The 12988-nt window shown below is 36.5% G+C and overlaps 1 protein-coding gene across 1 annotated transcript; it reads left to right on the plus strand.

Moving 5' to 3' along the window:
* Positions 1-9627: 9627 nt before the first annotated feature.
* Positions 9628-12459, plus strand: LOC103937718 (NADH dehydrogenase [ubiquinone] 1 alpha subcomplex subunit 8-B). The gene is made up of 3 exons (XM_048568662.1): positions 9628-9772; positions 9853-10062; positions 12011-12459. Exons 2-3 carry the CDS (start codon positions 9875-9877, stop codon positions 12141-12143), a joined length of 321 nt encoding a protein of 106 aa, XP_048424619.1. The 5' UTR covers positions 9628-9772; positions 9853-9874; the 3' UTR covers positions 12144-12459.
* Positions 12460-12988: the final 529 nt, after the last annotated feature.

Below are 12988 nucleotides of genomic sequence, written 5' to 3' on the forward strand. Positions count from 1 at the left end.
TCCAACATATAAATCATTATGTCTCATCATGATATTGCAATTCACAACACACATCATATTTAAGAACCGACAAAACACAAAACGATTCTCTAGCCGCATTAATTAATTAATTTTATCAAAGTAATAACATTCTCATATCTTCTAAATTCACACCTTATGAAATCATAATCAAATCATAGAAATTCCTGAAGGAGTCGCTCAGACGTCCAACATCTTTTCTAACTCAATTCACAAGACTCTCGAAACCATTGACACAAATATATATATATATATATATAAACTAAGGCTAGAGTGACACAGCTAGGTCAAGCCTACTTCTCAAAACAATGGGATTTTAGGCCACTCCACGAAATTCAACAACCTCGGGTTCCGGACCACTCAACGGAACCAAACCAAATATGATCACTTAAAAATGTACCATGTACAACTAGTCATCATCACCTCTAGAATGCGTGTGGTCCCCCATCGCGGATATACTAAGCAGGACCATAGGCATAAACTCATCGTGTAGGTAGTATCACCTATCGCGGATATACCAAGTATGATCACCCCTAAATACATATGGTCCCCCCATCGCGAATATACCAAGCAAGACCCATCCATGTACCACAACTATGTGGTGCAATCTCATCATCACACATTAAACATATTTATACGCATACATGCTATCGATTCCACCTATCAACTAGCATCAAGTCAGATGGAGCACAACACAAGGAATTCCCTTAATTACTATTCCTACTAACAATCTAATAAAATACCTAACTCATCTCCTGACTTCCATCTCCATCTCATGCTAGGTAATAGTGCCAAGTTCAAATAAGTATTCAGTTGGCAAGCATATCCAAATAATTATCAAACAATAATTTGCTCCCATAATTGTCATAAAATTCATCATAATTATCATTCACATTATTAAAAAGTTAATCTAACACATATATATCACAAACATCATCAATACACAAGCCAATTCATAGTTAATTAGCATAGGTCTATGGCTAAATATATCACAAATGATACTAATATAAGAAATGAGGATAATAATCATATTTCATATATTCAAGTTGCTAACAAACCAATATAAGCCTACTAGAGTTTCACTAGTAATTCCCTAAGGTTCGTAACCCCTATCTACAGTAGCATACTAAAATTTGGTGTCAATTCAATGGTAAGATCATCAATTGTTAGAATATTCGAGTGGCGGACTTTATCGAAAATATACTCAACCAACAGCATTTCATAAATTGAATGCTACATATCGGAAAATTCGACTTTTTCCAAAATTCTCAAATTTCATAAGAATGAAGATCTCAACAAGTAGAGTAAACTTTATACTTGCGGCCAAGGCCAATTTGACCGGAAAACACCCCTAACTAGCCACGAACCGCCGGAACCCTAAGGTGGGTGTTCTTCAATTCGGCTTCCTTGGTGTTCCAATGCCCCTACAACTAATTGGGTCTTGCTCCTGGGTCCAAAAGAAGTTGATCAAGGGTGATGGTGAATGGTGACACTCACCGGAACGACGAATCACCGTTGAGAACCCATGGGTTCTCCGGTGGAGTTTTACCCGAATTAGACCTTAAAAACCCTTATTTTTTTGTGGAGATAGAAGGAGGAAGGTAGTTGAGCGGGTTGCAGGCGAAGGAGATAAGAAAATCAATTGAGAAATGGTAGAAATTGGCCTAAAGTTGGCCAGTTTGAAAAATGGCTAGTGGAGTACACGGGTTCAAAAAGTGGGGGAAAGAAAATGTCAACCTCCCCCTATTGGTCCTTTCTCATCCTCTAATAATCTGATTGGTCCCCCTTCACTTAACCTTTAACCCACATGTGGGAATTAAATAATTTCCACAATCTATAGTTCATAACTTCAAACATCCGTAACCATACCGTTATAATTTGGACTCGTAAACGGCTTTCGCCTATGCATTCGTGGGTTCGAGATCTATTCAACAATATAAATTGTGACCTCGAAAGGTCTACGGATTTTAAATAATTAATCTCCAAACTTCAAACTTTGTAACTAATTTAATTGAAATCTAATTTCAAATAAATCAATATAAATTCTCGAAAAATAATATAAAATCTCAATAATACAAATACGTAGATTATAACAATGAAATCCGAGAACGGGATTTCACATTAGTTCTATCTCCAATCCCCCTTTATCCTGTTCTTTTAAAAAAATATCATTTACCCTATTTAATTTAGCCTATGTGCTTCTTACTCAAGAAAAGAAAATTAATTTTTTTAAATCCACAATTAAATCACTATCTCTGCAATTAATTCCTTACTTTCAGTTGCGATTTTCCAATGAATGTCACCTTTGGTACATTCTTGATCTTTTTATTTACTTATTCTTGATTTAATTAGTATAGGTTAATTATTTATATGGTCCTTGAATTTATTGGTTAGGGTTATGATTTTGAGAATGGTTTATATTATATTGTTGTTCTTTTATAGTGATTATTATATGATTTTATATAAACAAAAAAGTAAGCATATGATTTTTATGGTACTATTTTTAGCTAGCCCACCCAAAAAAAAAAAAAAAAAAAAATCCTGGCTCTGCCCTTGGTTTTTTAATAACTGAAGGTAACCAATGCTCTAAAATTCACTAGGCAGTAGTCGGGTGGCAATACTAGTGACACACCCCAACCCAGATATCCTAATGATACCTGGATGACACATGCTAGCCGACACTGGAAGTGATGAAAGCTATAAATTCATACATACTCAAGAGTGTATTAGAACCTGTATATCAAAAGTCATAAACGAATAACAACAATTATGAATAACCAAATGCTAAGAAACAATAAATAAGATTTCGAATTAAACAAGAGTGCAATGGAAGGTTCAATGATCACAGATCCAAACAAAAGATACGCAAATATGTCCAGAGCACACTTCTACATAGAAGTACGAGAGTAGATAAGAATTTAGATTACAAAACATCATAAAGGAATCATACGCAAATGGAAGATCGCAAGGTCACTAGTAAGGAAATGCCTCGACGCTCGGGTCATACTCCTCGTCACTATGTCATGAGGGGGTGCAAAACAGAAAAGATGAGTGGACCATAATTATATTTATACTAATAATATTCAAAACCCTAATTCTTTGTGAACATAATAACCCCCTGTTTTGAAAACATATAAATACTACATATAGGTTTTTCTAAAACTTTAGCATGCAGAAAATGTTCATAACCATAAAATCATCTCTAAAACACGACCTCGAAACGCCCTAAGGCAAAACCATAAATCCCAACAAAATTGTACTCTCTAGGGGTATCATAGTCGCCCGAAGATAGTACATGTCCATCGCCCAAAGGCGAAGTTGTACAACACTGGGTTATGCCAATGAAGAAATATGGTAAGCCCCATCACCCGAAGGTAAAGTTGTACGACTTCGGGTTACGCTGGAGAATAAACACATAACATCATACACCGAGACTAGCCATGGCTAGTGAAGCTATCTGACACTGGTTTTTCCAGTAAAGTTGGGGTAATATCTCACTACTCGTCAACTGTGTCCTATGGCCATAAACGTCTACATACCCGTGTTGTGTGGATGTGTTGTATGATAACCCACTAAATATTCGCTGAAAACATGTCTCATAAATCATGTCAAAACACTAGAGCTTAAAAGCATCAAAACCTCGCCTCATAAATCATATAAAACCATGAAATCTATCCAACTCAAATCATTCTCATAAACCACAATCCGCTTTCGGGGAGCCGCTCGAACTAAAGAAGACTAGATCACTTCCCACTTATCCACTTATACACAAATAGAGACTATTTAATAAAATGCTACCAAAATGATTGAATTTGTGAAAACAGAGTATAAATTTGGAATCAGGACATCGAAATTAGTCTAAAAGGGGTCCCAGTCGAAACCCAAAAAAGTCAACCCAAAAGTCAATGGTGACCAGTCAACGTTGACAGAAAGTCCACGGTCAACGAGTCAGCTTAACGGTCGGGTCTGGGCTTGCGTTTGATGGGTTAGACCGGTTTTACCACGTTGGGCCGAATATTAAATTGGATTTAGACCTAGTTATGGGTTAAAGGTTTTGGGCTTGGGTTAATGAATTTAGGCATAGGGTTAATGGGTCACATGGCCTAAAGAACTTGGCCGACCTCAGAATGAGTTTTTAGGCTGGATTAGGGTTACGGGTTGGGTTGGATCGGGTCGACCCTATTGAGGTTGCGGGTCACTAGACCCAACAAAAGAGAAGATTGGAATTCCAAGGGTTTTCATCGAGAAACTCCCCCGGCTCCGATCTGGGGTCAAAACTCGACCAAATCCAGTGATTTTTAAACCACATGACATCTAAGGAAGGGACAACAAGAAATTACCAATTTGAGGGTTGACCGTGGTCGGAGTTGGCCTGAAATTGGCTTGAAAGACGTCGGGAGTCGTCGAAAAATCTGGGAATTTGTAGAACACAAATGCTAGAAACAAATAAATATTTGAAGAGTAAACTAGGGAATTTTACCTAGTTTCGATTAGAACTCAAGATTCTTGGGTGCTAATGGTAGAGCACTACAAAGTGTATTGATGATGCATGCAAGACCACCAACAAATTCTTGTGTCCCAGAGAACTCAAATGTAAAGGTTTGAGGTTTGATTAGCTGGGAAACAAGAAATAGTGAGAGTTAAGGCTCTCGGTGCTAAAGGTATGTTTGCAGAAATGGTGAGGGTGAGTTGTGAGAGAGGTTAAAGTGAGAGTGTTCAAGAGATGGGGTAATCACAGGAGTGAGATAAAAATGATGGGTCGAGTTTGGGTTGGTGGATCACACAGCCCAAGGGTTTGGCCAGATTTTGAGAATGTTACAACTAGTGCAAGTTGAAATGATGTTTTTGTTGGATGCATGCCCTCAAAGTAATCAAGATTAGTTGATTGCTTAAGGTAATACAAGAATTAGTCCATAATCTAATCATTGGGCAAGATCACTATAGGTAGATTACCAATGTAATCTTGTTACTGAGTCCATGGATAACAATTATATATATGTAAAGGTAACTTATGAAATAATGTTAAGGCAACCAACTTCACATGTGTTTATCCTAAACATTGCTTTTGGTCGTTGGATTATTTGAGTGGATATCTTATAATCTAGTAAGACTGGTACATCCTCTGTATGCACAATTGTAGGATAGAATGCATGGTTAGTCTCAAGCCATTAGCAGGAGTCGCTAAGACAAATGTGTAAGTGCTTAATAAAGATGTAGTGTACTAGACGCAAACACCTCAAGATCGTATGTGTGTGTACTTGATACATACTCATGTCAATAAGAACTTGGTTGTTATAGTAATGCAAACTAGAGGCACCCCAATTGTCTTCTTGTTAGTTCCTTAATCTTAGATTATGTTAAAGACACTCCGGTATGATAGGGTGTCCACGACTTCGTTGGGCTTAAGCTATCTAATCATAGAAGCAAGTGAAAGTACAACAATGAATCTCTAACCTTCACAATTGAAGAAGAATGCTCATCAACATGATTCAAAATATTTGGGCAAGCATCGTGATTTGAAATGAAGTTCCAAACCTATTGAATTGAATAATGAGTTGATCACTTAGGCACTTGACATGAAATAGCCTAACTAATGTTACCAAGAGTATTGTATTAGAAGGACCTTAAATTTCATTGTAATTGCAACGATGTAGGTTCTCTCATAAATAGTACATTGACTAGGGACCATGACATGCGACTAGGCGTCTCTTGTGATCTATGAGATCCTCGAAGACAATCATTGTTGTCTTCACAAAGAGTTGGGTTAAAAGATAAGTTTTAAATATGACAAAGAATTAAAAGAGTCTAATTCATCTCACAACTTTGTCAACAAGAACCTAAAAGATCACACTCAACAAGAACCTAAAAGGTCGCACACCCCGATTCTAAGATTAAGGTTTAGAAGTCATAATTAAATTAAATAGTTTGGGAAATAAATTTTTTTTTTCCAAGAATAGAATTTATTGATTATAATCAAATTAAAATGCATACATCTTCTAGTAAAATATTAAATAGAAAATTCAGGACAAATACAACCTCACTCACAGGGACATCCCTCATTTATGAAGTTATTTAATTAATTATTATGATTGTTTATGTCCAAAATGAGCCGAGCTCGAACTCCAACTTTTCGAGCCATGTCTTGTAGCAAGTTGGTTCAATTGTGTAAATATTTTTTTCACAACTTGGCAGTGTACATGAATGATAGAATATAGTGTTTGATCATTGATCATGCCATTTCTTGTAGACTTAGTAATCGGAAGATATAAGGTTTTATATACACTACTGTACAAATAAGAGCATAAACTTACAGCAATATCTTACTTTTAGAAAGTTTTCAAATAGATGTTTGCCAGTTCGGCTAAAGGACTTTGGCTTTTCAAAATTTGTAGTATTTAGGGTTTTTTGAGCGACAACTTGAAATCCTATTTGGTTATTTCCACCGAATTCCACAAAAAAGGAAGAAACACTATTAAAATACCGTTTTAAGTTTTTTATTGGGTTTTTTTATTAACACCCACATTTTGTTGACTACACACCACATAAAATTTAATAATAAATAACTCATATATCTTGATATAAAATGACTATTTAAGCCCTAAATAGTACACTATGTACGTTCTTTTAACATCAAAACCTAATAACAATTCAAGAATGTCACATCCCGATCCAGGGTGGATCACTTACCGGGCTCACTCCATCACCGTAACACGATATTGTCCGCTTTGGGCTTACCATTCCCTCACGGTTTTGTTTTTGGGAACTCACGAGCAACTTCCCAATATTGCTCTAGCCCCCTTCTCGCTTAACTTCGAAGTTCCTATGGAACCCGAAGCCAGTGAGCTCCCAAAAGGCTTCGTGTTAGGTAGAAATGGGAATATACATATAAGGATCACTCCCCTAGGCGATGTGGGATGCCACAATCCACCCCCCTTAGCGGCCTGACGTCTTCGTCGGCACACTCGCGACTAGGGTTAGGCTCTGATACCAAATTGTCACATCCCGACCCTGGGGGGGGACCACTTCCCGGACCCGCTCCAGCACTGTAGCACGATATTGTCCACTTTGGGCTTACCATTCCCTCACGGTTTTGTTTTTAGGAATTCACGAGCAACTTCCTAGTAGGTCACCCATCATGGGATTGCTCTAGCCCCCTTCTCGCTTAACTTCGGAGTTCCTATAGAACCCGAAGCCAGTGAGCTCCCAAAATGCCTCGTGCTAAGTAGAGATGGGAATATACATATAAGAATCACTCTCCTGGGCGATGTAGAATGTCACAAAGAATATGTTGAGATCGATTTTTCTTTTTTTCGAGTTGTAGTCTAAGAGTTCAAATTTGAAAACACTTTCTGCAAATTCCGATATCACTTTTTTAAAATTTTCATAAGCTGGGGGTGTAATCGCAATCGCAATCGCAAATGTTGCAAGGAACCCATGAGATGTTTTGTAAGGGAAATATATTGATGTTGATACATGCATAATCATTCATTATGAATCAGAAACTGACTCCATTTGGCAGTTAAGAATGTCTGGAAAAGAGAGTTTCATTTCTCTTTTTTCGGTTGAAATGTGAGACTTCAAGAAGAGAAAAGCTAGTTGAAGTTTGAAATCCCAGCAAAATAGGATAAAAATGTAAGAGGTCAAGTCAGAGACTAGAGCAAGAACCAAACAAAAACAGCTAAATTATACGGATAGCAGTACACTAGAAGCTAGGCGCATTTTATTTCCTGGAATTCGACAAACAGAAGCAATTCTTTCTAACACTGGATAAATCTCCCAACAAGGCAGCAACAACCTTATTATTTCCTTGTGGGGTGTAAGGGTAGTGTAGGAATTTACATGGGCTGGATTAAAATAATTTTTAATTTAAAAAGTAAATGTGGGGTGTTTTCAGTATGTGGAGTGTGGTCAACAAAATGTGGGATGTTAATAAAACAACCCTTTTTTATTTGTTGATTACCTTGATTTGATTTGAGCCTTCGAATCTGTATCAGAAAAAAAAAATTAAAAATAAGAATTGGTTTGACATGTATTTCGCTCTTACGTTCAAACTTGAACGACCAAGAGAAGCTCAAGTCTAACTAGAGCTATCTCATAAAAAAACTTCAAGTTGCTCACGAGCTTTAAGAACCAAACATACTAATAACTTGGTTTGTTTCTTAATTGAGTCAAATTAGGCTTGGCTTGGTTGTTTCACACGCCAAGCCTTGCCTAGCCAAACACAAGCTGAACTTGATCAAATTTCGAACTATTTCCGGCTAATTTACAACACTATCACTAAGTTACACAAAAAAAAAAGGAAGAGTTTGAACCTAAATCGCAATCGGTTAAGCCACTTAGTACTACGGTCTAATGATATTTCTCTTCACTTGTAAGTGAGAAGTCTTAGATTCAATTCTCGCTAAATGCGAATTTGAATCACATTATTGTTAGCCCATTATGAGGCTTAACTCACTCTTCCACCCATACTGTAGATAATATCATTTATTAAAAAAAAAATCCCAAATCGGTCAAAAAAAGCCTTATTCACTCATCAATTACAAATTGGGATTTATCTTTACATTGCAACAATTATTAGAAACTAATTGGCACAATTCAAACTATAGAGAAAAATACATGGGCCAAAATTGAAATTTTCTATTTTATCCTTTTCGTTTGCTCCTCCAGCTAGGGGTGGGTTCAAAAAATCGAAAACCGAAAAAAATCGACAACCGAACCGGATCGAGGTCGAAAAAAACCGAACCGCAAAAAAACCGAACCGAAATTGTCAAACCGAACCAAACCGAATCTGACCAGTTCGGTTTCGGTTTTTGAGGCTCGGAAACCGAACCGAACCGATATATATATATATAATTTTTTTGAATATTTATAAATAGTTTAGTCATACAATCATAACAAAACAGAATCTGTTGCCAAGTTGGTTTCAATGAAACTTTACAAGCTGGAGGCATGGGTTCGAACCCTCATGCCTCCAGGATTTGTGAGTTTATTTTTAATTTTTTAATCTTTTTAACAAAACCCTTAAACCTTTATTGCATTTGATTTTGTTAGATTATTTTAAATAACATTTTAATTAGTATCTTTTCTTTTATTATTTCTATGTAGAAATGGCAAGTGGAAGTTCAAAAAAAGGTGATATGTTGCCCCCTAGGCCACCCAAGCGTTAGCAAGCAAATTGTCGTTGAAAAAGTACGTGGATCACTCTCATTATGGGGCACTTGAAAGTTGAAATTTGGAATGTTTATTTTAGTCTTTTAGATGTGGAATACTTAAACTTTGATGTTTATTTTAAGTTTGGACTTTTGGAAGATTTAAACTTTGATGTTTATTTAACTTTGGACTTTGGAACACTTGATTATAATTAAACTTTGAATTGAATGTTTATTTTCATTATCTTTGAGTTGAGACTATGATTATATTAGAAATTTGGAATGCTTATTTTGAGTCTTGACGATTATGTTGAAATAGGACTTATTACAAAATGGATGCAAGTTGTTTTCATATACTTTTTTTAAGCTACTTGGGGAAAAAAACAAAAAAAAAAAAAAAAAAAAACCGAACCGGGCCGAAACCGAACCGATAGAAAACCTAACCGAACCGAACCGAACAGTAATTTCGGTTCGGTTTCCGGTTTTCGCAAAAAACCGAACCGAACCCACCCCTACCTCCAGCGCCAAGTCAGTCCAGGTGGTGTGTATGTTCGGCCGAGAGAACTCATTCAACCGCAGAAACACAACAGAAACGAGGCGTAAAGGTGCGAACTTTACCAATTCTGCGCTTTCTTTTCCAATTAATATCTCAAAATTTACAATTTTTAAATTTTTATTTTATCAGAAACGATCGGAGGAAGTGGGAAATGGCGAGCGCAGTGGACCCAGCAGGAGATCCGATACCAACATCGGCTGTCCTGACGGCGGCGGCGAAGCACATTCAGTTCAACTGCCAAGCGGAGAACGTGGCTTTTCTCAAGTGCAAGAAGAAGGACCCAAACCCTGAGAAGTGTCTCGACAAAGGTCGCCAAGTCACTCGATGCGTTCTTACCCTGTAAGCCATTTCAAGTTTTCACCCTGAGATTCGTATGCTTTGGACCCTTTCCCTTTGGAATTGGAAAATTTTGATTAACTGGGGTCATGATTTATAGAGAATTTGAAGCATGGATTGCTCAAATGAGCTCGATGTGGTTCATTGGTTATATACAATTTGTGGGTTGGATTACTCAAATGAGCTAATGTGACTCATGGGGTTGTATAGAATTTTTGGATTGGGGATTGCTCAAATGAGCTCAATGTAACTCATGGTTTGTATAGAATTTGATACTTGGATTACTCAAATGAGCTCAATATAGCTCATGGGTTATAAAATTTGAGACTTGGATTGCTCAAATGGTTCAACGTTGCTCATCGGTTATAGAGATTTAGAATTTGCGACTCAGCTATTTCAAATGAGCTCAATGTGGCTCATGGGTTATATGGATTGTTCAAATGAGCTCAGTGTGGCTCATGGGTTATAGAATTTGAGACTTGGATTGCTCAAATGAGCTCAACGTGGCTCATCGGTTGTAGAGAATTAGAATTTACGACTTGGATATTTCAAATGAGCTCAATTTGGCTCACGGGTTGTATCGATTGCTCAAATTAGCTCAATGTAGCTCATAGGTTATGAAAACTTAGACTTTGATTGCTCAAGTGAACTCAGTGTGGCTCATCGGTTATAGAGAATTACAATTTGTGACTTGGATATTTCAAAATGAGCTCAATGTGGCTCATGGGTTATATCAATTGCTCAAATGAGCTCAATGTAGCTCATGGGTTATAGAAAACTAGACTTCGATTGCTCAAGTGAGCTCAATATGGCTCATGGGTATTAGAGAATTCCCAAATTTTTGTTGAGCTAGAGACCAATACATTGTGATGCACCAATGTTTATTACATTGCATGACCATATATCCAAACAAATGTTTAGAGCAATGCCATATGGTCTAGCTCTTATGTTTTCATCCTCCTCATTACACTCAGTTAGTAGTTAGCGCCAATGACTTTTAACAGATGCATGTTACAACCTGTGTTAAATGCAATATATGTTTTAAACCATTAGTCTTGGTGCTACTTACATGGAAGCTATCAGTATTACTCTTTTCTTGTCATACATATCAACTTTACTTCATAAAGTTTGTGAGCTGCAGCTTTCGGTATCCTTGGTCCACACCTTGTTGAATGTAATAGTGCGTCCTTACTCCAGGTTTCTTATAAGTTAAAACTTAAGATACATAACCCCTTATTCATTGAACACTAATGGTGAATGTGTACAAAGTAAGCCTAACCCAGGTAGCACATTGAATCCGGGTTTTATGACGATATAGTATCATTTTGGTCAAATACTTGGTTGTTTTTCTATTATATTCTGGACCTTTTATGCTCATTTTTTCCCCCACTTTACATTTCATTGTCCGGTGATATTTGTAGACATCCTGAAGTTGCCATTGTCCTACATATTAGCAAATAGCAACGTGCACAAATTATGCAATGGCCTAGAACCACTAGAGAAAGTGTACCCATTTAATTGGGTTCCATTGACTTCAAGTTCAGGAGAGTGTTTCCCAAATGAAAAAGGAAAATCCCACTGGTTCCTAGACACTCACTAACAGCCTTTGAATTTGACTAATTTTCAAGGATCATCATTCCTTTTTCTCTCTTCAAAGTTTTTGAATGCTGCATCACATTCTTATGTCTGCACTACTTAAGATTTGGAGTTGTTTTTTTCAGTGATTTGATTGTCCAGTTGATTCGATGATGTCTATGAAAACTTGAGCGATAATGGTATTGGAAAAATCTATCAAAGTTCCCAAAGAATTCATGAAGAAATTTGCATAAAATGTTTCAGTTCTCACATCAAACAGACTGATATACATGTTAGCACGTGCTTCTTTTTTCATTGAGCAAGGAGAGGCATCATGCCTTGTCACATTTCTAACTATGACATTTTGTCCTTGCAGGCTGAAAGATCTTCATCAGAGGTGCACGAAGGAGATGGATGGTTATGTTGGATGCATGTATTACAATACAAATGAATTTGATTTATGTCGCAAAGAGCAAGAGGAATTCGAGAAAAAATGCCCGTTGGCTTAAAAACATGTCCCTAGTCCCGCCATTTCCACAATAATAGGTGCAGCGTGCAATGAGCAAATGGCGTTACGTACAATTTCAATGGATCTTGTTTTTTGATCTGAGCTATTTTCATCGTATTTGTATGTCGAATTTTTGCTTGGGGAATGCTCCTTTGAAACATGAAGCATGATTGACTTCTGTTGCACTTGGAATTGTTGTACCTTACATGATCCGATGGCAACAGGGCAATAGCAAAATGAGTTTTACATGCTTTGGATCATTAAATTCTTCTCTACATGTGAACTCATGGTTCTTCAAAGTACCCTATATTCTGGAATTTTTAGTCTTTGAATTATCTTTGAACAATAACCTAATTTGACAGATTATGAATATTGCTTTTAATTTTCTTTTTTAAACCAGGTCCTGCGTTTATAATTTTAAATGTAACATATGGGATGGAGTAGAAAGAAATTTAACGTTGACTCACAACTGTTCAAATTAACATTTGACATTTATCTTTTCTTTTTTAGACCAAGTCATATGTTTATAGTTTTAAATGTGAAAAACATATGGGTTGGAGTAGAAAGAAATTTAACGTTGCCTCACAACCGTTTAAATTAACATTTGACATTTATCTTTTAACATCTTTATTGAAAATGTTCTTAAATGCCCTAGAGTAACACTATTATAAAGATAAATGCTAAGCCGACTTTCTTAAAAGTGAGACTTCTTATGGACTCTCTGCGAGCTCACAATTTAAAATCGATTTTCTTGCCAACATTATAAAACATTCTGCCAAGAACATGAAATGGCAAAGAGTCCATGAAAAATCTCACTTTTAAGAGAGAATCTTCAAATTCATTGAA

Source organism: the organism of the source record quoted next, unplaced genomic scaffold (genome assembly GCF_019419815.1).
Source record: "Pyrus x bretschneideri cultivar Hongxiangsu unplaced genomic scaffold, Pyrus_bretschneideri_v1 Contig49, whole genome shotgun sequence".
Taxonomy (NCBI): domain Eukaryota; kingdom Viridiplantae; phylum Streptophyta; class Magnoliopsida; order Rosales; family Rosaceae; genus Pyrus; species Pyrus x bretschneideri.

What these genes read in the sequence shown, in the direction of transcription:
- LOC103937718 (XM_048568662.1), top strand. Translation starts at nt 9,875, where the DNA reads ATGGCGAGCGCAGTGGACCCAGCAGGAGATCCGATACCAACATCGGCT. An exon ending in ACTCGATGCGTTCTTACCCT is followed by an intron (nt 10,063 to 12,010) that starts GTAAGCCATTTC and finishes TTGTCCTTGCAG; the next exon opens with GCTGAAAGATCTTCATCAGA.